The 21,872-nt window shown below is 37.5% G+C and overlaps 1 protein-coding gene across 3 annotated transcripts in view; it reads right to left on the bottom strand.

The window, feature by feature from the left end:
• Positions 1–1,079: 1,079 nt before the first annotated feature.
• Dbf4 (DBF4 zinc finger) overlaps positions 1,080–21,872 on the bottom strand; it is a 30,785-nt gene continuing 9,992 nt past the window's right edge. The window contains exons 4-12 of one of the 3 annotated variants that reach the window (XM_038315371.1): positions 21,703–21,753; positions 20,086–20,155; positions 19,851–19,927; positions 13,427–13,463; positions 12,621–12,663; positions 9,628–9,756; positions 9,081–9,195; positions 3,746–3,870; positions 1,080–2,140 (exon numbers count right to left, since the gene is read on the bottom strand). In XM_038315371.1, the coding sequence (XP_038171299.1) occupies positions 1,186–2,140; positions 3,746–3,870; positions 9,081–9,195; positions 9,628–9,756; positions 12,621–12,663; positions 13,427–13,463; positions 19,851–19,927; positions 20,086–20,155; positions 21,703–21,753 (1,602 nt within the window). In that variant the 3' untranslated portion in view covers positions 1,080–1,185. Of the gene's footprint in view, positions 2,141–3,745; positions 3,871–9,080; positions 9,196–9,627; positions 9,757–11,134; positions 11,206–12,620; positions 12,667–13,426; positions 13,464–19,850; positions 19,928–20,085; positions 20,156–21,702; positions 21,754–21,872 lie in introns of those variants that run through there. The other 2 variants (XM_038315370.1, XM_038315372.1) reach the window with 2 other exon arrangements.

Below are 21,872 nucleotides of genomic sequence, written 5' to 3' on the forward strand. Positions count from 1 at the left end.
GACTTCATTCCCTTTTAAAAGGTGGGCCAGACCCACCTCCTGTCTCTTTCTGTTTCTGCCTGTCTCTTTGTGCCTTTCTCTTCTCTTGTGCTGCTCCTACCCCCACAGGCCAGTCTCCCCTCTTCCTCTCTTTTACTTTCCCCCAATAAAAAATCTTTCCACCTGAGCTTTGTTGCATGGTGTCTTTCTCTCGCGTGCCACTTTTAAAAATTACAACAGTAAATATTTCCCTCTTACCAAATATACTCAAAGGTAAGATGAATTTCACCTTAAATTTTCCCTGTTCCAAGTTAATGTATAGTCAAGTACCAGATTAAGATAGTCCTCCCAGGCATTTCAAAACAATCCCAATAATTCACTATATCCTTAATCATCTAATAGTAAACAAATTATTTTTAAAGAAATTATTTTCAACTTACAACTTCCGCAAAGGTCAGTGGTTTAAGCTCTCCTTTACGATTTTTTGGAATTGTTCTGATCCCTTCAATAACCTCAGTTTGCAGTATAAGGATCCTGGTAGAATCTAGCTGGGTCAGTGTTTAGAGTCAGTATGTTTAGTAACTTCAAGAATCCAAATACACCAATTAATATGTTTTTTCCTCTCTATCTGAAGTTTTATTTTAGGCACTAACATGTTAATGATGAAAATCTATGCTAATGTGCAATGGTTAATAGCATACAATGTATAGTGCTCAATTTTTGATCTGTTTGAAATCTCACTGGAAATTACTGTCAGTAGCCGGGCGGTGTTGGCGCACGCCTTTAATCCCAGCACTCGGGAGGCAGAGGCAGGTGGATCTCTGTGAGTTCGAGACCAGCCTGATCTACAAGAGCTAGCTCCAGGACAGGCTCCAAAGCTACAGAGAAACCCTGTCTCGAAAAACAAAAAGAAAAAAAAAAAAAAAAGAAAAGAAATTACTGTCAGTGATGAAGCAAATGATATTCATTACAACTCTCAGGAAACAATTATGACCATAGTTATATAAAATAAATCACAAGATTTATTGTATAATTTGCAACAGCTACTCAATTCTGTAAAAAATTACAATCATCTTAATTAATATTTACATATGATTTCATACAAAGCTGGTCAAAACAAAAACCCAAAACAACTCCTAACAATTGTATATGTATCTATAAAAGTTTCAAGAATATAGCTTTGACTTCTGAAAAACACATTAAATACTAAAATCCAACGAATGTAGAAGCTGAAGGGGAAGAGAAAAACGACAGCAGACTACTTGAATTTTCTTCCTCCCAAATATCTAAAACATCACATATTCCACTGTTTTCAGTGTAGCTTGTAAAACCCAAAAATTCTGATTTCTCCCCACTTGTTTGAAAGAGGTCCAGTAGAGACTGTACGGGTGACCCACAAGTTCTGTCTTCACATGCAGGATACTCAGTTCTTTTTGAATCCAATTCAGCACTTGGGTTCACGGTTTTTTTCTTTTGCCCTAATAACATTCTCACTTTCCGCTGGATCTTACCACAAGGCAAATCATCCATGTTCTCAACGTCACGCTCATCAGGGCCCTGGGGACTACAGGGTGGAGTTCCGGCCCTCACTGGTAGGTCTTCCTTTGGTGGATTTAAAGTCACCAGGTCAGAATCGGGACCAAACACAAAATGAATTTCCTTATTCTGTAGATCTTTTGCTGAAAAATGTGTATTATCTGCTGTTAATTTTGGTTGGGGTGGACTATTTTCTGTACTTAGATAAGAAACTTCTACACATGACTGTGGCACACCTGGAGAGTCACCTACCCTCTGTTCTAAATCACTTCTATTAATAATTAATTTATATTCAGAAACATCAAGAATTCCTTCCTGCTCATTTTTACATGGAGGTAGCGGTGTAAAATTCTGTTCTAGGCCAGGGTCACTTGCATGTACCATGCTCACTGTTTTCTCATCACACCCTTCCACTCCAGCTGAAGGGTTGGACACAGGTTCTGAAGCAAACACCAGCTTTTGTTCAGGCTTCTGAGTTTTTTCACACTGAAAATCCTGCTTGAGCCTATTGCTGTCTCCCATGTCCTTCTGAAAAATGGGCTCTAACTGTAGCTTCTCCTTTGGTTCAGTGTTTTTCAGGACAATTTGAGAAACAGAAGAAAGGGATCCGGTGCTGTATTTTATTCTTTATAAAGAAAAAAAGGAAAGCAAAAGTTAGAAATTAGTAAAACTGTCTATAACTTATTTAAAAAACCCATTTAAGATATCTCAACACAGAAATCTTAACATTTACTTCAGATGTTTTAAAATGTGAAAAACTCTAGTGTACCCATTTCTCATTCACATTCTTTTCTTTCCCCGAGAGAACCAACATCCTGAATCATCAGAAACTTAAACAGCAGGAATCAGGTGACAGGCTCTCTACCTGCCCAACTCTGTTGTTATCCTGAGAAAATGTAACTTTCAGCACTTTGCTTCATATTTTAATGTATAATTTCTAGTTTTTTAAGCAGAAAGTATTTACTAGAAACTGAAAGCAGAATCATACGATTTTCATTTATATTTAAAATATTTCATATCAAAGTGAACTAGATATTTGTATTTCTAAAGGTGACAAAGTAGTTCTTCAATTTCACAGATATTTGAGCCGAAACTCTTCTTCATGCAGAATCTAGAATAATTGGGATACTACTCTCTTCAACAATCCCAAATTACGCACAAATGATGACAAGGTGTCTTGTCACCAGTTACACTTGCCTTACCAACCCAGGAAACCACGGGCAGTGCACAATTCACTGTCTCTACCACCAGACTGGTTCCCTTCACTTATAAATGGGGTTTACTCTTTAAGACTCCTTTTGTGCCTCATCTATGAGGCCTTAGGTTTGATCCCTAAAAAGCAAAGCAAAACCAAACTGGGGTCTAGAGTTCCTCTCAACAAATGAGTGACAACTCTGCTCCACCTGTAACTTCACAGCTGTATACGGACTGGCAACACGTAAAAACGACACTGGAAAATGATTAGGAAGTGACCAGTTTAAAAGCTGAATGCTCATGCCTTTCCTGAAACTTTAAAAAAATGTAAATTTTCAGTTGGTTCCACATGGCCACATTAGTAAGTAAAGTACTGCCCTAATCCAGACCTAAAGATGAGCACTTCCTACTCACCTTTCAGAAGCTTTACTTTAATATCTCATCTCTAATCTTACTGCTTAAGATTAGTATAAAATTAGACAACTGTACATGCATAGAAAAGCATTTCTAAAATTTTCGATTTGAGAATAATCTAATTAGGACTCAAACTGTCAGTGTGCAGTTAATGGAAACTAAACACTACTGTATTCACATTTCAAAGTCTGACAGTGTCTCTGTTAGGAATCAACATTTTTAATTTGAGTACACCAAGTTCCATAGTTCAGTATCAGAGGTTGGCAACATTCCCTACTGGTAACATCTGGTCTTCACTTTATTAACTAATGTTTGCTGCAACACAGCCGTGTTCTGTAACAAAGCTGAGTAGAGGCCACTGACTCTTTCAGTTCACCAAACCTAAAATATCAACTCTATACTGAGCTTAATAGAAAAACCTGTGAACTCCCTTTCAAAACCATGTTAGAGGGAGACTAAATACCTTTGGTGGTAGGGGAAAAAGAAGGGAAGAGGGTATTAGTTCTAAACCATATTTATATCATGTAAAAAAACTATGTTCCTTCTAAGAGCAGATAAACAAGATTAATTTTTAGTTTAAAATAGCTTAACAACCTAAGTAGAACTTTGGCAAATTAATTACCTTTTCTTTTTAGGTGTATCTCTTTCATAGTCCACAAAATCAAAAACTAACTTCGATACAATATCATCAACAACTTGATACTGGTTACTCTGTGCAAAGTTTCTGTGTCTCTCACTCAGAAGGTGCTAAAACAAAACAAAAAGCATTATAAAACTGTACTCAATAATTGTATCAATTAAATCAAAAATAATTCCAAATCAAAGAAAGAATTTCTGTCATATAAATGTCTCTATCAGTTTTTTATGTATCTACTCTGACATCAAACACAGAACTGCATTGGCAGGCACTGCTCCTCAGTCTGTAATCACTGCACTTGGGATGGGATGACAGCTGTGTGTCAGTTAACAGACAGCTCCTACCTCCCCTTTAATAAACCAGCGTAATTACTGACTCTATTCTAAACATCTTTATAACCACAGATTAAGTGTAGTTCTTACCCCCTCCCATCAAAAAAATCTGTCTCTGCAATGGATGGAGGTCACAGAAAACTACAACTGCAAATGCAGAGACTAGGAGAGTGTGGTGTTCCAGTAAACATCACAGAAGAGGTCAGACGGCTGCAGAAGACAGAGAACAGAGTCTGCTGTAAGACAGCATCCCTGCAAATGACAGTGAGAACACCTACAAGTCTCAAAGACAGCTGTCCAATCATCAGCGGGGCAAGGACAACATCAATATGCATGCTAAGATGGAAGGTAGCAATCTCACGAGGCTCCAACCCTAGACAAAAAACTACAGACGACTAAGGAATGCTGAGAAGAGAACGCTAATTATCTTACACAAAGTGGTTAGCCTGATATTGCATACATACAAGTAACGTTTGCTGGACTGAATAGAATACATAGATAAACCAACAATTTTTTTAAAGAGAGTCCATGAATTTTTGAGAGACAGCAAGTGGCAGTAGTTGGAATGGGTGGGAAATGGGAAGGGGGAAATGATGTATTTATATTTTAATTTAAATATTTTCAAAGAGACCTTTTCTCAGCTGGGTGTGGGTGAGCACACCTTTAATTGCAGGAGGATCTTTGTGAGTCTGAGATCTATAAAGTGAGTTCTAGGACAGTCAGGGCTGTTACACAAGAAACTCTGGCTCAAAATTAACCAAAAATAGAAAAAAAGGAAAGACCCTTTCTTAAGAACTACCTTTAGCAACCAGTAATATACTAATATTTTATAAAACATCTTTTCATCCACTGCTGCATATAATTACCAATTAAATGAAGTCTTTTAACTTAATATACAAGAATCTAAAATATATAAGAGTCTAGACAGTAAGAGTTTAAAAAACAATCTACAGAGCTAGAGAGCTGGATCAGCAGTTACAAGCACTTACTGCTCTACACATGTCGTATGTTCGCATACGTACTTATGTAAAAGTAAACCTTAAAACCCAAAATCTATGATAAATGCTACAAAATATACACATTACAATTAGACTCATTGTTGAAGAAACATCCAAGTATGAGCAAGCAAATTATCTCATTACCTACTGAGGAATTTTTTAGTCTTAAGAGTGGTTAGAAGGAAAAATAAGCTGAGCATGTAGCACATATCTGTAACCCTAGCATTTAGGGACCAGAGGCAGAGAGGTGTCTGAACTGGAGGCCTTCCTGTCAACATAATGAGTTCCAGACCAGCCAAGGCTACACAGTGAGACCCTGTCAAATAAAATACAAACAAATTTATAGTATAAAACTCAAAGGACACAAAGTTCCTTGCGAATGAGTGAGATCTCCAGGCTAATTCTACCATTTGTCTGTCAGCTGATTCAGGATATTGCATCTAAAGCCTAGAGCCGGGAGTGGTGGCGTATGTCTGAAATCCCAGCATTTGGGAGGCAAGGACAGATCTCTGAGTTTGAGGCTAGCCTGGTCTACAGAGCTAATTTCCAGGACAGTCACAGAGAAACCTTCTTGGGGGGAAAAAAAAAATCTAAAAATCACACCTTAAAGTTTAGATTGAGTTCATTTAAACTCTGTGAAAGAAAAAGAACCATTTATTAATTTTAAGTGAAATTCCAATTTTACATAGTTCCTCTCTATATCTACTTAAGATTTTTTTTCATTACTTAGGTAATGTCTGTCCCTTCTCTAACACTCTAAGTCAAGCAATCTTATTTACTATTTACTTCTATTTTTGTGTCTGGGAACTGAACCCGCAGTCTAATACCTTTTTCATCATTTACTACCATTGTATGTTCTAGTCCACATAACTTGAACATTCTCTAAGCTAGAATTAGAACTAGAAAAACAATTAGCTTTACATCATCTTTCATAAGTCATGCCCATTACCTGCATCCAGACTGTCCTCATCCCTATATACTCAGCCTTTCCTGGTCTCTGTTCTCTACAAGTCATGCTGTATTCACATTTGTTTACACAAGTACATATACTAATGGCTAAATTCTACATATGGGAAGAACATGAAGGTTTCTATTCCTGACACTGTGTGATCTTGCTTTAAATTATCCATTCTAAGTCCACCCATTTGGTGGATAAATGCCTAAAATATATTTGGTATTGAAAGTGTAAGATTTAGTATGAAGCTCCACAATCCGCATGCCTAATATTAACTGTATAAAATTTCACTAAGTACAGACATTGAGTCCAGTTAATTTTTGTGTATGTTGTTTACATTTATTTGCTGTATGTTGTTTATATTTATTTGTATGTTTTTTTTTTAAAAAAAAATACAATTTATTTTAAGTAAAAATATAAAGTGGTGGCGCACTCCTTTTATCCCAGCATTGGGAATGGAGAGGCAAGTGGATCTCTGAGCTCAACGCCAGCCTGTTCTACAAAGCAAGTTCTAGGACAGCCATGGCAGTTACACAGAAAAACCTTGTTTGGTAGAACAGGGGAGAGGAAAAAAATACTTCACCATACTTGTAAATGTATATAAAACTATTTTCTATGCCAGCTATACAAGTTAGAAAAGCTAGGGAATGTTTGGTTTACCGCCAGTACACAAAACCTTTTATGTGTATTTGTGTACACATAAGAGGATAACTTTGTCTGTTGTGTCTTCCTCAGGGGCTGTCCACCAACAAAAATAGTAGGTTGGTAGACCAGCAAGTCCCAGAAACCAACCTGTCTCTGCCCCAGCACTGGGACTAAACATGTACACCATCATATATAGTGGTATATTATTTGTGTTTTAATAGAGCTTGCCTGAAGATTAGAGGACAAAACAGCCATACTAGTCAGCCATACAGGCCAGGAAGTGGTGGTACACACCTTTAATCCCAGGACTTGGGAGACAGGCAGCCGAATCTCTGTGAGCTCAAGGCCACCCTGGGCTAAACAAGATTGAATCTAAGAGAAAAGGAGCTCACGCAAAAGTGATGCCAACACTTGGGATCATACACCTTTAATCTCAGTAACAGGGAGGTGTAGACAGGAGTGATATGGCTAGGCAGAAAGAGGAATATAAAGGGGAAGAGATAGGAACTCACTGGAGTGTGGAGTCTGAGGATTCCTGGAGACAGGATCTTGACCTTTTGGTCTGAAGATACGGTAGAGGTAAAATATCTCTCTAGTGGTTGGCTGCTTTGCTTTTCTGATCTTCAGGTTGAACCTCGATATCTGTCTCTGGATCTTTATTATTTCTGCTATAATCATGTCTAGGGTTTGTATGTGGGTTTTGGAGATCAATCTTAGTTCCTTTATAAGCACATCACTAACAGTCATCTCCCAAGTCCTCAAAAATATTTGCTAACTCAGTCTCTTGGCATGTGTAGAATTACTGTGAAATTCAAGGTTCAAAAACAATGTACTTTTTCTTTCCAAAGATCATACATATTATGTGGTCCAAACCCAAGACCCTTCCTTTCGCCATGTCTCCAAAGTGCTGTGATTACGAGTGACCTTTAGTTTAAATTTAAAAACAAACAACAAAAAAAACCCTTAAAGTCATGATTTTCAATTTTATTCTCAAATATACTTTCTTTGTGGCAACCAGTGAACAACTTTCCTGCTATTCTTACACTTTCTATCACATTAGAACCTCAAAATTCTAGATTATTCTGTTCTCACAATGCCAATTGATTTCAGAAAAAAAAAAATCAATGACCTTAGTTTCAAAACAATTAGAAGGAAGAAGGAAAAATTTTAAGAAACTATCTTCTGAGTCAATGCAATTTTAAACCAACTGAATTTTCTCCTTTATTATGTAAATAAAACAAAGTCAAACCCCTGGTTAAGTATTAATATATTTTGGGTTACAAAACAAAATTCTAATTCATCTAAGATGAAGTCAGATGCTTTATGAATCAGTATTTTCAGACTTAATACTCTAAATTTCCAACTATTATCTCCCTGCCCCCATCTATCTTTATTTGAGTACGGGTCTTGCCACGTTGTTCATGTCCTATAGATTATGCACTCAAATACTCATCCTGCCTCAGCTTCCTGAGTATCTGAAACTAGAGAGGTGTATGTTGTACACCAGTAGTCTATCTACTCTTTTAAAAGTTAAGAACTCAAATAATAACTGCGCTGATTAATGAGCACTTGCTATGCACTAAACTCTAAGGGCACATGGACAGGTTGTCAGTGATTCCAAAGTTCTTATTTTTTAATCAGCTTACAAACTCCAATTGTCCTCATTTTTAAACACTACCATCATCTAACATGTTCTTACAAGTCTTTTCTTTCGTAATTGCTCAGACCAAAACACACTAACTTTTCACTCATCTGCCTCTTCTCAACCAAGGATCATATAAACGCTCTCAGTCTCATCCCTGAACTGCTTCAACAGCCTGGGCTGTGCCTCAAGAATCCCACCACGGCTTGGTACAGACCATCATCTTGTACTCTGACTCTCTCACCCAGCTCTGGGCGCTCCCTTGCCAATTTCCGTCAGTATTGAGAAATTTGATTACCTAACTTCTCTGTAGTTCTACTTAGACATCACTTAGGTATTTCTTTGCCAAGCCTAAATAAAGAGCAACATCTCGCTCCTGCTGTTTCTACTTGCACTGACCTAATGCTGTTACATAGATTTTGTTATTTTTATCATGTAGTTATATACTAAGTGCTCAATAGACAGCAACAGAATGAATAAAAGGTATTCTTTTCAATGTTGATTTCCCTCCTTGGGTTCTTAAAATTTCAACTGCCTCAGGCTAAATTTCAGTGCTGATGCACGTGCCCATAATGTGTAAAGCTCTGAGTTCCACCCCTACGATCATCATTAAGCACGAGCTAGGTTTCTACCAAAGAATATCTTTCCATTACGCTCCAAAGGAAAACCACAACAGTAAGGCAAGATTCAAACATAAAAATGTTTAGGCTTTTAGAAATACCAATCCCAAGTGTAAAATGACATTTACAGTTTCGAGATCTTCATATTTTTGTAAGCAGCATTCACAATATCCTTTTTTTCTCTTTTCCTTCAGCTGGAGTTGAACTGGGGTTCCACCACATTTATCGCCATCTGTATTAATTCTAGTAATAGAAATATAGGGTAACAAAATTATTGCTAAACTCAATGAATAACTTAAAAATTTATTTTCTTAAAACTATCATATGCAGAATCCGCCATAATCAGAGACTTGTAAAAGCAAATACCTTTAATGACATTTCAAGAATAAAAACAAAATGTAACGGCTGCTCTGAAGAACAGTTCAAATGGTCAAGAGAAAGAGGTTTCATTATTTGAGCCCATTTCTTATCTAACATTTTCTAAATAATGCAATTAGTTTCAGACTAAATGTAGCGAAGAAGCATTACAAATATTCACTGAAGAAACAAGCACCATAACACTACCATGGTACAAAATACGATATCCCAAATGATTATGAAAAAAAAAAGCAGCAATAATTGAGAATCTAGATAGCTTAAATAGCATTTCTTCAAAAAATAAAGTTTCAAGCCAACCTGGGTTTAGGCTGAGCTTGCTTTTGGATGCTAGACGGCTTATCTATGTCAAATGGGCTGCAGGGCTTCTGAGTAGAGCAGTTTATGGAAGGCATACTGGTCAGCTGAAGGTAGAACGGTCTGTAAGACCTAAAGGAATAAAGACAAATATATGAGTTTCTCTAGAATGAAAGAAAGGTTTTAAAGTCTTGTATTTCGAAAGCATGTAATTCACCTCAATCTAAAATAAACAATCGAGACTTGCTAGGGGTCATCTTCCTTTCAAAGAATCCATTTGTGGGCCTGTTCTTTTCTTCTCTTTTTTGGGTGTGTGTGTGTGTGTGTGCGGGGATTCAAGACAGGGTTTCTCTGTGTAGCCCTGTCCATCCTGGAATTCAACCAGGCTGGCCTTGAACTCAGAGATCTACCTGTTTCTGCCTCCCGAGTGCTAGGATTAAAAGGTGTGTGCTGCCATCGCCACCTGGGTTGTAGGCCTGTTCCTTTACATTTAAAAAACACTTTTTAAAATTGAACTTTTTCATACAATATTCTGATTCTGATCACAGTTTTCCCTCCTTCATCGCCTCCCGGATCCTCTCACTGAAAAAACATCATTTAAAACATACCAAAACACCTATCACCTTAACTTTTGAAACTGTACCGTTTAGCCACATTAAGTATTAACTTGTGGAATCAACTACTCCACCCTCTACATCAGTGACCTTGCTACTGCTGCAGCCCTTTATTTTTTAGTGACCCCAGCCACAAAATTATTTGTTGTTGTTTCATAACTGTAATTTTGCTATTGTTATTAACTGTAATGTAAATACTCATGTTTGCCAATGGTTTAGATGACCCTGGTGAAAAGGGTCAAGGGTTGCTGTGTGTGGTTGAGAACCACTGCGCTAGATAGATACTATTTGAAACTGTATGGTTTAGTCATATTAAGCATGAGGTTGTAAAATCGCTCTTGAGTGCTTACCTTGCAAAACCGAAAACCCTACTCACTGAACAATAACAGTTTCCCTCAAGGCCTACAGACTCAGTGACTGAAATCTGAGTATTCTGAATATTTTATTAGATACATGGGCTAATGCAACTTCTTAGGATGATGTCCAGAAGGCTAATCTGTGTTGTGGTATGCTGGAATTTCATTCTTTAAAACATTCTATCGTCAGAACACACACAGACCTATATCTTGCACACCTCAAAAATCCATACATTTGCTGATGGACTGGGGTTGCTTATACTTTTTGGCTATTTCTATGTTTCTGAGATACATATGGAACTACCCTAACTCTAAGTCTCACTCTGATTTGGATATGCATTTCACTAGTATATTTTATTTTTCTTCTGGCTGTAGGGATTATTTTTGTATTCTGGATATTAACTCCATACTATATATATATATGACTTGCCTTATTCCATTTATTGGGTAAATCTTTATATTTCTGTCTTAGGGTTTCTATTGCTATGATAAAACATTATGACCAAGAGCAACTTGAAGAGGAAAGTTATTTTCGCTTACATGTTTTAATCACAGGCCATCATGAAGAGAAGGCAGAGCTGAAACTCAAGGCAGGAATCTGGTGGCAAAAACTGAAGTAGAAGCCATTAAGGAACACTGCCTATTGGCTTGCTGCCTGTGGCTTGATCAGCCTGCTTTTTAAAAATCATTATTTATTTGTTTATTTTTAGAGATAGGGTCTCACTTTATTGCTCTGACTATCCTGGAACTAGCTCTGTAGATCAGACTGACCTCAAACCCAAAGAAATACCTGTCTCTGCCTCCCAAGTGCTGGGATCAAAGGCATGTGGCACTACTGCCTGGCTTCTTTATTGTTATTTTTAATCTATTTAATTTTTATTTATTTGTATGTGTATAGGTGCTTGCCTGAATGTACATCTCTGCATCATATGCATGTAGTGTCCATGTAGGCCAACGAAATGCATCACATCTCCCCAGGACTGGAGTTGCAGACAATTGTTAGCTGACCTGTGGGTGCTGGGAATTAAACCCTGGTCCTCTGGAATAGCAGGGAGTGCTCTTAACCACTGAGTCATCTCTCCAGACCTAAGACTGTTTGATAAAATTCAGGACAACATGCTAAGGTAGAATTATCCACACTATTAAATCTTCTGGTGCAGTCTATGATTATAGGATATCTGACCCATTACTTAATTTTGTGGCAGGATCTTGCTATGCTGATCAGAATAAACTATAGTGAGATCCGCCTGAGGCATGTCAGGTTACCATCAAACCTAGAAGAAAAATTGTACTTTTTCTTCACAATAACACATTTACAATTTTATGTATCGTAAAGATATTATTTACTTGTGTATGTATGTGGGTGTCAAGAACACCAGAACAGGGCATCAGATCCCTCAGCACTGGAGTTACAGATGATTATGAACCATTCAACAAGCATGCCAAGAGTTAAACTCACATTACCTGAAAGAACTGCTACCATTCTTAACCACTGAGCCATCTCTCCAGCCCCATAACACAGTTTTAAAAAGAAGCTTTCAACTCTTTAGTCACCTCAGTGAACACCTAAGAGAATTAGATACACTTGGCCAAAAAGGTAAGAGAGCAAGAGAAAGTAATCTAACTTAGCTCTGTTTGTTGATTTCGTTAAGACCATTTCAGAAACTGTAAGAGTTTGGGAAGCTATTACTGTAGACATCATATTTAGGTTTTATGTTTCCAAGCAGTATTAAAAATCCCCCCACAATTATAGAGGAAATTTTTAATAATTGTCCAAATTAATGATACTGAATTTAGCCGGAGAGATTATCTAAAATAATAAAAGAGATGGTTTTATGATTAGTCTAGAGCAGATACTCTGAATCTACAAAGGATGAAACTAAATTCATTTGAACACAAGTGAATTAATGCTCTAGGTACACATCATCATCATATAAGGGAAGTAAACATATTAATGGAAATAAGTCTAATGAGATTTTCTCTGTAATACCAATTCTCCTTCCCCACACTGGGCTTTGACACTTACCGGTTTACATCTTCAACCTTTAAAAAAGGCTTTCTGAGTCTCCCTGCTTAAGAAGAGAAAACCATTAGACACTTGCAGACTCTGTCTATAGAGTAGAAAGGTGTAGGCCTAAGGCAACAATATTTTCCAATACCACCACCCCATATACCAGATTTATCATATTCTGAGAATTTGGGTCTGTAAGACACTAACTCCACTGCAGCCCAGGCTGGGCAGGAACTGCTCATAATTGTTTCTCCTGGAACTCTACTGAGTTTTAAAAAATGTTCTTGAAAATATTAATTTGGGGGTTGGAGAGAGTTTTCAGCAGTGAAGATCACATAATGGTCTCATAGAGGACCAGAGGAGTCCAGTTTCCTGCATATATGCCAGGTGAGACTCATCTCTGCCTATAACTCCAGCTCCAAGGGATCCAACAACCTCTTCTGGCTTCTTTGGGTACTTGTACTAATGTACTCATAACCCCTTCCCACACATATCATAAAACAAGTATCTTAAAATACAAAAGCAAAACCCAAAATAACCACTAACACAGAGTAGGGTAGTGTTAAGTGTCAGGCTGTAGTAGAGTTCCGTATTCTAAAAATTACTAAGAAATCCTCAAATAAATCATTTAAAGGACTATTGACTATCTTAGAAAATCTTTGCAAGTATGTATATTTGGATATACTGGAGATTGACTCTAGGGCTTCATGTATCTGGGATAAGGACCCTACTTCAGAATTAAGCATCCCAAGCGTCAATCTTTATATAATTTTTTTTCTGCTGTCTAAAAGAAAATTAAACATTTTTACCAGAACACTTACTTCTTGCCTTTTGTATTCCAGTACCAGCTTTTTTTCCCTTTAAAAAAGAGAAAAGATGCAGTGAAAATACTGGGTTTAAGTACAGCAAAAACTGCACAGACAATGGTTCAGTACTGTCAAGAGAAAAAAATCCATAGGAAAAATACTGTATCAAAGTGGGTAGTTATTTTTCAGGGCGAAAATTTTGCTTCTTAAAACCCGTTGAGTCAAATACACTGAACACTATTCGAGAACCAGATCTTGATCATTATACAGAACTCAGTCTACTTGACATTCTTTACTGAGGTGCTTGTATTGAACACAGGGCCTCACAGTCCTAGCTCTATTTTCAGCCCTTGCATTCTAGATTAAGTCTTAGCCTTCAACATATGAAGAAAAGGGTACAGTTTAGAGCTATGAGAAACAAATACTTATAATCCGCTGACTATAACAAAACTCTGGACACCATTCAATAAGCAACTAGGTAGGCATATAAAAATTTTTAAGCAGAAAGCAGATTGTGAAGATTGTGTCAAATGTGGACCTTCAGTCATAAAAGTGTCTGAGTGAATGACTCAAAAATTAAACTAACTCTGGACTGAACCAGATACCTAGGCTGGAGTGGGCTTGAGAAAGCAAGCTCCATAGGAGCAGGAGCGGATTCAGTCCAGAGACTTTTGCGGACCAGGACTGAACCAGCGACCTGGGCCAGAGCAGACCTTGGACAGCAAACTACACAGGAACAGGTACAGGGAAGCAACTGCTAAGCGAGTGAGCCAGAGTCAGAGATGGCTGAGGGTCTAGACGTGAATCTGGGACCTTCAAGGGAGTAGACCTAAGCCAGGACCCCTGTGGGTCTGGGCGTTGGTCTGGGACATAAAAGGAAATAGGCAGGAACCAGAAACCTCTGTGGGTCCAGGCATTGATCTGGGACCTCTGAGGGAGTAAGCCTGAGCCAGGTCCTCTGCGGGTCTGGGTGCACCTAAGCCGGGAATCCATGAAAGTAGACTGGAGCCAGAGTCCTTTACAGGACCAACTCTAGCCTGCAGGAACGGATCCAGACCAGGGACATTTACAGAAACAGGTCTGAGCCAACAACCTAAGCTAGAGACAGAAAACTCCAAGGGAATGGAACAAGCTCCTGAGCACTGAGCGATCTCCGAGCGACCTCCAGGAAAACGGAGTGACAAACGGGGTAACTAGAACCGTGGCACTGACTGTACCACGAGGAACAACCATCGGAATCTTGGATTCACTGGCCACCTAGAAGATTAATCAACAGAATCACAGATAGCCCCAATCATACCTATTAGAGGAAAAGATGAGTAGAAAAGGTAAGAACACACGCAACACCACAAAGAGCAACACGACACCAGTAAAGCCTAAAGACCCTACAACAGCAAGACTTGAACAACCAAATACAGATGAAGAAGAAAATGACCTAAAAAATAATTTCAGAAGAATGTTTGAAACTCTTAAAGAGAAAATGAGAAATTCCCTCAAAGAAATGAAGGGAAAGACAAAAAATTGGAAGACATCAGCAAATCCTTTTTAAAAAAACCAAAAAAAGCAATCAAACATATGAAAGAAACTATTTAAGACTTGAAAACTGAAAAAGAGACAATAAAGAAAACACAAGCCAAGGGAATTATAGAAACAAATCATGAGAAAACCCAAAATATCCATGAAATATGGGACACCATGAAAAGGCCAAATCTAGGAATAATAGGTATAGAAGAAGGAGCAGTTAAACTCAAAAGCACAGAAAATATATTTGAAGAAAACCTTCCCAACCTAAAGAAAGATATGCCTATGAAGATACAAGAAGCTGACAGAACACCAGACTGGATAAAAAAAAAAAAAAAAAAAAAGTTCCCTAGCCACATAATAAAACATTAAACATAGAGAGTAAAGAAAGAATATTAAGAGCTGTAAAGGAAAAAGGCCAAGTAACATATAAAGGTAGACCTATCAGAATTACACCTGACTTCTCAGTGGAGACAATGAAAGCTAGAAAGTCATGGTCAAGTGTTATGTAGACATTAACAAAAACACAGACAATTAATGGTCTCATAGCAGCAAATTACAAAGAAGGGAAAAACACACAAATTAAATCACCAACAACGAAAACTAAATTAAGAGGAGATAGCAATCACTGGTCATTAATATCCCTTAATATAAATGGACTCAACTCACCTATAAAAAGGCACAGGCTAACAGATTAGACACAAAAACAGAATCCATCTTTTTTCTGCATACAAGAAACACACCTCAACCTCAAAGACAGACATCACATCAGAGTAAAGGGTTGGAAAAAAAATATTCCAATCAAATGGACCTAAGTAACAAGCAGGTGTAGCTATCCTAATATCTAACAAAATAGACTTCAAACTAAAATCAATCAAAAGAGACAAAGAAGGTCATTTCATATTAGTCGCAGGAAAAATCCATCAAGAGAAAATTTCAATACTGAACATATATACCCCCAAATACAAGGGTACCCTCATTTGTAAAAGAAACACTCTGAAGCTTAAATCATACATTAAACCCCACACACTAATAATGGGAGACTTCAACACTCCCCTCTCACCACTGGATAGGTCAGTCAGACAAAAAAATGAACAGAGAAATAAGAGAACTAACAAATGTTATGACTCAAATAGACTTAAGAGACATCTATAGAATATTCCATCCAACAGAAAAGAATATACCTTCTTCTAAGCACCTGATGGAACCTTCTCAAAAATTGACCATATACTCGGTAGCAAAACAAACCTCAACAAATACAAAAAAACTGGAATAACCCTATGTACCTTATCAGATCACCATGGTTTAAAACTAGAAGTCAACAGCAATACTAATTCCAGAAACTCCACAAACACATGGAAATTAAACAATGCTCACCTGAATCATCAATTGGTTAAGGAAGAAATAAAGGGAGAAATTAAAAGCTATAACCACACAACATACCCAAATTTATGGGACACAATAAAAGCAGTGTCAAGAGGAAAGTTCATAGCACTACATAAAAAAGCTGGAAAAATCCCATACTAGTGAATTAAAAGAACATTTGAAAACTTTAGAACAAAAAGAAGCAAACTCACCTAAGAGAACTAGATGGCAGGAAATAATCAAAGTAAGAGCTAAAATCAACAAAATAGAAACAAAGAAAACAATCCAAAGAATCTATGAGACAAAGAGCTGGTTCTTCGAGAAAATCAACAAAATAGGCAACAGACATGGAGGAGATACAGAGAATCATCAGGTTATCTCTCAAAGACCTGTACTCCACAAAATTGGAAAACTTGAAGGAAATGCACAACTTTCTGAATAAATATGACTTACCAAAATTAAATCAAGACCAGATAAGCAAATTAAACAGACCTATAACTGCTGAAGAAATAGAAACAGTCATCAAAAGTCTCCCAACCAATAAAGCCCAGGACCAGATGGTTTTAGCTCAGAATTCTACAAGATTTCTCCTCAAATTATTCCACACAATAGAAACAGACAGAACACTGCCAAACTCTTTTTATGAGGCTACAATTACCCTGATACCCAAACCACAGAAAGACATTACTAAGAGAATTATAGACCAATCTCACTCATGAACATTGATGCAAAAATACTAAATGAAAAACACTGGCAAATCGAATCCAAGAACACATTAGAACCATCGTCCACCATGATCAAGTCAGCTTCACCCCAGAGATGCAGGGATGGTTCAACATACGAAAATCTGTCAACATAATCCACCATATAAGCAAACTGAAAAATAAAAACCACATGATCATCTCATTAGATGCCCAAAAAGCTTTCGACAAAATACAACATCCCTTCATGATAAAGGTCTTTGAGAGAGCAGGGATACAAGGAACATACCTAAACATAATGAAGGCAATATATAGCAAGCCAGCATCAAACTAAATAGAGAAAAACTCTTAGTGATCCCACTGAAATCAGGAACAAGACAAGGTTGTCCACTCTTTCCTTTTCTATTCAAAATAGTTTTTGAGGTCCTCTCTAGAGCAATAAGACAACAAAAGGATATCAAGGGGCTACAAATCGGAAGAGAAGAAGTCAAATTCTCACTGTTTGCTGATATGATAGTTTACATAAGCGACCCCAAAAATTCTACCAAGGAACTTCTACAACTCATAAACACTTTCAGTAATGCAACAGGATACAAGATTAACTCAAAAAACAAACAAAAAAATTAGTAGCCCTCCTGTAGACAGATGATAAATGGGCTGAGAAAGAAATCATGAAGTATCACCCTTCACAATAGCCACAAATAGCATAAAATATCTATCTCGTGGTATCTCTAACCAAACAAGTGGAAGACTTATATATGACAAGAACTTTTAAATCTTTGGAGAAAGAAACTGCAGAAGACACCAGAAAATGGAATGATCTCCCATGCTCTTGGGTAGGTAGAAATAACATAGTAAAAATGGCTTCTTACCAAAAGCAATCTACAGATTCAATGTGATGCCTATCAAAATCCCAGCAAAATTCTTCACCAACCTCAGCTTCATATGAAAAAGCAAAAACAACCCTGGATAGCTAAAACAATGCTGTACAATATAAGAACTTCTGGAGGCATCACAATCTCTAACTTCAAACTACTACAGAGCTACAGTCTGTACAAAACAGCTTGGTATTGGCATAAAAACAGACAGGAGGGCCAATGGAACAGAATCAGAGACCCGGATATTAATCCACACACCTTCAAACACCTGATTTTTGACAAAGAAGTAAAAATATTAAATGGGGAAAAAAAAAGCATATTTAACAAATGGTGCTGGCATAACTGGATATCAACATGTAGAAGAATGAAAATAGACCCGTATCTATTTCCATGCACAAAACTCAAGTCCAAATGGATCAAAGACCTCAACATAAAGCCAGCCACACTGAACCTTATAGAAGAGGAAGTGGGAAATACACTTGAATGCATCGGCACAGGAGAACACTTCCTAAATATAACCCCAGTAGCACAGACACTGAGAGAAACAACTAATAAATGGGACGCCCTGAAACTGAAAAGCTTCTGTAAAGCAAAGGACACAGTCAACAAGACAAAACGACAGCCTACAAAATGGGAAAAGATCTTCACCAACCACACATGAGACAGAGGTTTGATCTCTAAAATATACAAAGAATTCAAGAAATTGGTCATCAAAAGATCAAATAATCAAATTAAAAAAATGGAGTACAGACCTAAACAGAGAACTCTCAGAGGAATCTAAAATGACTGAAAGATACTTAAGGAAATGTTCAACATCCTTAGTCATCAGAGAAATGTAAATAAAAACAACTCTGAGATTCCATTTTACACCTATAAGAATGATCAAGATCAAAAACACTGATGGCGACTTATGCTGGAGAGGTTGTGGGGTAAAGGGAACATTCCTGCATTGCTGGTGGGAGTGCAAGCTGGTACATCCCCTTTGGGTGTCAGTGTAAAACTGGATGGCTGTATCTGTTAAAACAATAGTAATGCCAGGCACAGGGGCACACACCTTCACAGCACTTGAGAGGCAAAGGTAGGTGGGTCTTTGTGAGTCTGAGGCCAGTCTGATCCACACAGTGATTTCTAGGACGGTTAGAACTATATAGTGAGACTCTGTCTCGAGAAAAACAATAACAAAAATAGCAACAGCAAAAACAAAATCAGCTTTGTCTAACTATTGTAATAGATATGGAATCTTCACAACACTGGCAGTACCTTAGTCAAAACTTACCCAATACATAAATGTTTGCACACACATGCACACATGCCAAACAGAAACTATACAACTGAAAAGTACAGTACTCATGATACAAAATTTACTGGGTGGACTCAATACCAGAATGCAAACAACAAAGTGGAATGCCAGTCAACGCAAAGATATCCGAGTAACCATTTCCAATTGCAAGAGGTGGAAAAAACAAAACAGGAAAACCAAAACCAACAAGATACAAGTCCTTAGTGTTATTGGAGTTGTAGAAAGTGTAAGATGCCTACTGGCCCAAATTACCAAACTACTCTAGCTCCATCACTTTTTATAAAGCCATCAGCAAATATGTTACACTCAGACTAACCGGCTAGCCTGCACAAGATTTTGATATACTACCATTTATAGCAAATGAAATGTATATTTGGATTTTCTTATGTAATAAGTTAATTTGAATGTTTTCCTGGAGAATAAACAAAAGTATCTCTTTAAAAAAAAACAGTAGCAACAAAAGAATGAAAAAAGGATGAGAAAACTGTGCGTCATTAACCCAGAAACAATTTTCACTTCATGAATGCAAGCTTCAAGACAAACGACAAACAAACTTACATAGGCTTACCCGTAAAATATCCTGACAAATATCCTTTTTTGACTTATTAGATATATACATTAAAAAACAAGCTATTACTTTTAACAGTACTTTAAAAACAAAGAAAAGAACATACCGCATCCCTCACGGAAGTACTTGATTTCTTGAGAGCACACAACTCTTTCTTCTTCTGGTCAATGTAGTATCTAATGTCTGTTGAGAGAAGGACTGAAGGCTAGTAAATTTCCAATGACATCTTAAGTGGTAGTAAACTTAGGTTAAGGGTTACCATCGGAGGTCCCCCTAACGTCAAAATTTTTACTATGTAAAATTAAGAACCAAGGGACAGACAAATATAAAAAGATCCTTACCATCAATATGAAGAATCTTTACTCCCCATGATAAGGCATTTGATAGTATACTATTAGCAGGAATAAAATCCTGTAAAAAAAGAAAAAACCCCAAGTTTATCTAAAAAATCATTATTGTAAAAAAGACATACCAATGTTAATGCCACTGAAGAGTTTACGCATAAGTGTCAGTCAAGAATTACAAAAGTGCCAGGCAGTGGTGGCTCACGCCTTTAATCACAGCACTTGGCAGAGGCAGGCAGGTATCTGTGAGTTCATGGCCAACCTGGTCTACAAGAGCTAGTTCCAGGACAGGCTCCAAAGCTACAGAGAAACCCTGTCTCGAAAACCAAAGAATCACTAAAGTAATGAGGATTTGTTTTCTATTTTGGCATTCTTAAATCAATCCCAATTAAAATATGCCTATGTTGTTTGAGACAAAGTCTCACTTTGTAGGCCTGGCTTGGCTGGAAATCAGAATTCCACCTGCCTCTTCCTCTCAAAGTGCTAGGAATAAAGGTATACCCATAATGCCTGGCTTAACAATTACTGTGTAGTCTAAGGCAAACTTTGGTTTTTCAGTAATATTTCTGAAGGCCACAAGATGGGAGTGTTTCTCCGGGAAAGCAGCTTCTGCTTCAGCTAGAATGAGACGATACCTTAATTTAAGCTTTTCTCATTAAAAATTAAAGACTATCTTCAGAATATCTGCAATTTTAATTATAAATTCTGCGTGTATGTGGGATGTACATGCCTGAGTGCAAGCAAAGGCCAAGGTTAATGCTAGGTGTCTTTTTCCAATCACTCTCCACGTTTAATCTTTTAAACAGTCACTTGCTGAACCTGAAAGTCATTAATTCAGCTAGGATGGATAGTCAATAAGCTTTAGGGACTCACTTGCTCCACCCCCACCAAAATACTCCAAGGCTGGGGATTCAATGCATCTGCTGCCATGCCTGGCTTTTTAATTTTTATGGATTCCGGGCATCCAAATTTAGGTCTTCATGCTTTCATGGCAGGCATTTTACCAACTTCACTGCCAGCCCCAAGTTAAATACTTTTTATTACATTTACTTATCCTCCATATGTTCATGTCTTTGTGTATGTGTGTGTGCGCACACATATCAGCGCACACTTGGAAATCAGAGGACAATTTGTATGAGTCAGTTCTTTCCTGCCACCACTGGGGTCCTAGGTATCAAACTACGGCCACTAATCTTGGCAGTAAGCTGTTTTTCCACTGAAACATCAAGCTTACCCACAGATACATTTTAAATAATATCTATAATGTTAGCACTTGAAAGTCAAGCTCTATAGCAAATTTGAGGCCAGCCTAAACTACATAAGAATCTGTCTCAGAAAAATCAGACACACCTATAAGAAAACCAAACAAGCAAGAGAGTTTAGTTTAGTACAGATTTGTTTTTCCCCTTCTTGTCTCCTGTCCTGGCTGGCTTTGAACTTCTTAAGTATCTGAGGCGTTCTTGAACTTCTGATCCTCTAGTTCCCTAATGTTGTGAGGATAGGAATATGCTGCTATGCCTGGCTTATGAAGAGCCACGGAGCTCATGCGTGCTAGACCATCACCGTCCCAAATAAGCTCAGCCCGCACAGTGTCAGTTTCAAGTTGATACTCACATGATCCTTGACAGCTTTTTCAGCTAATAACTTTCCTCGGCTCAGACACACCTATAAGACCGACAAAGCAAGCATGAAGATCTACAATACTTTATCAGAGAAAGGGATAGAAAGGGGAAATCAATAAAGTAGATAAATTTGGTTAATATAAAGTCTCAACAGCTAAGAAC

The sequence above is a fragment of the Arvicola amphibius genome, chromosome 18 (assembly GCF_903992535.2).
Source record: "Arvicola amphibius chromosome 18, mArvAmp1.2, whole genome shotgun sequence".
Classification (NCBI taxonomy): Eukaryota; Metazoa; Chordata; class Mammalia; order Rodentia; family Cricetidae; genus Arvicola; species Arvicola amphibius.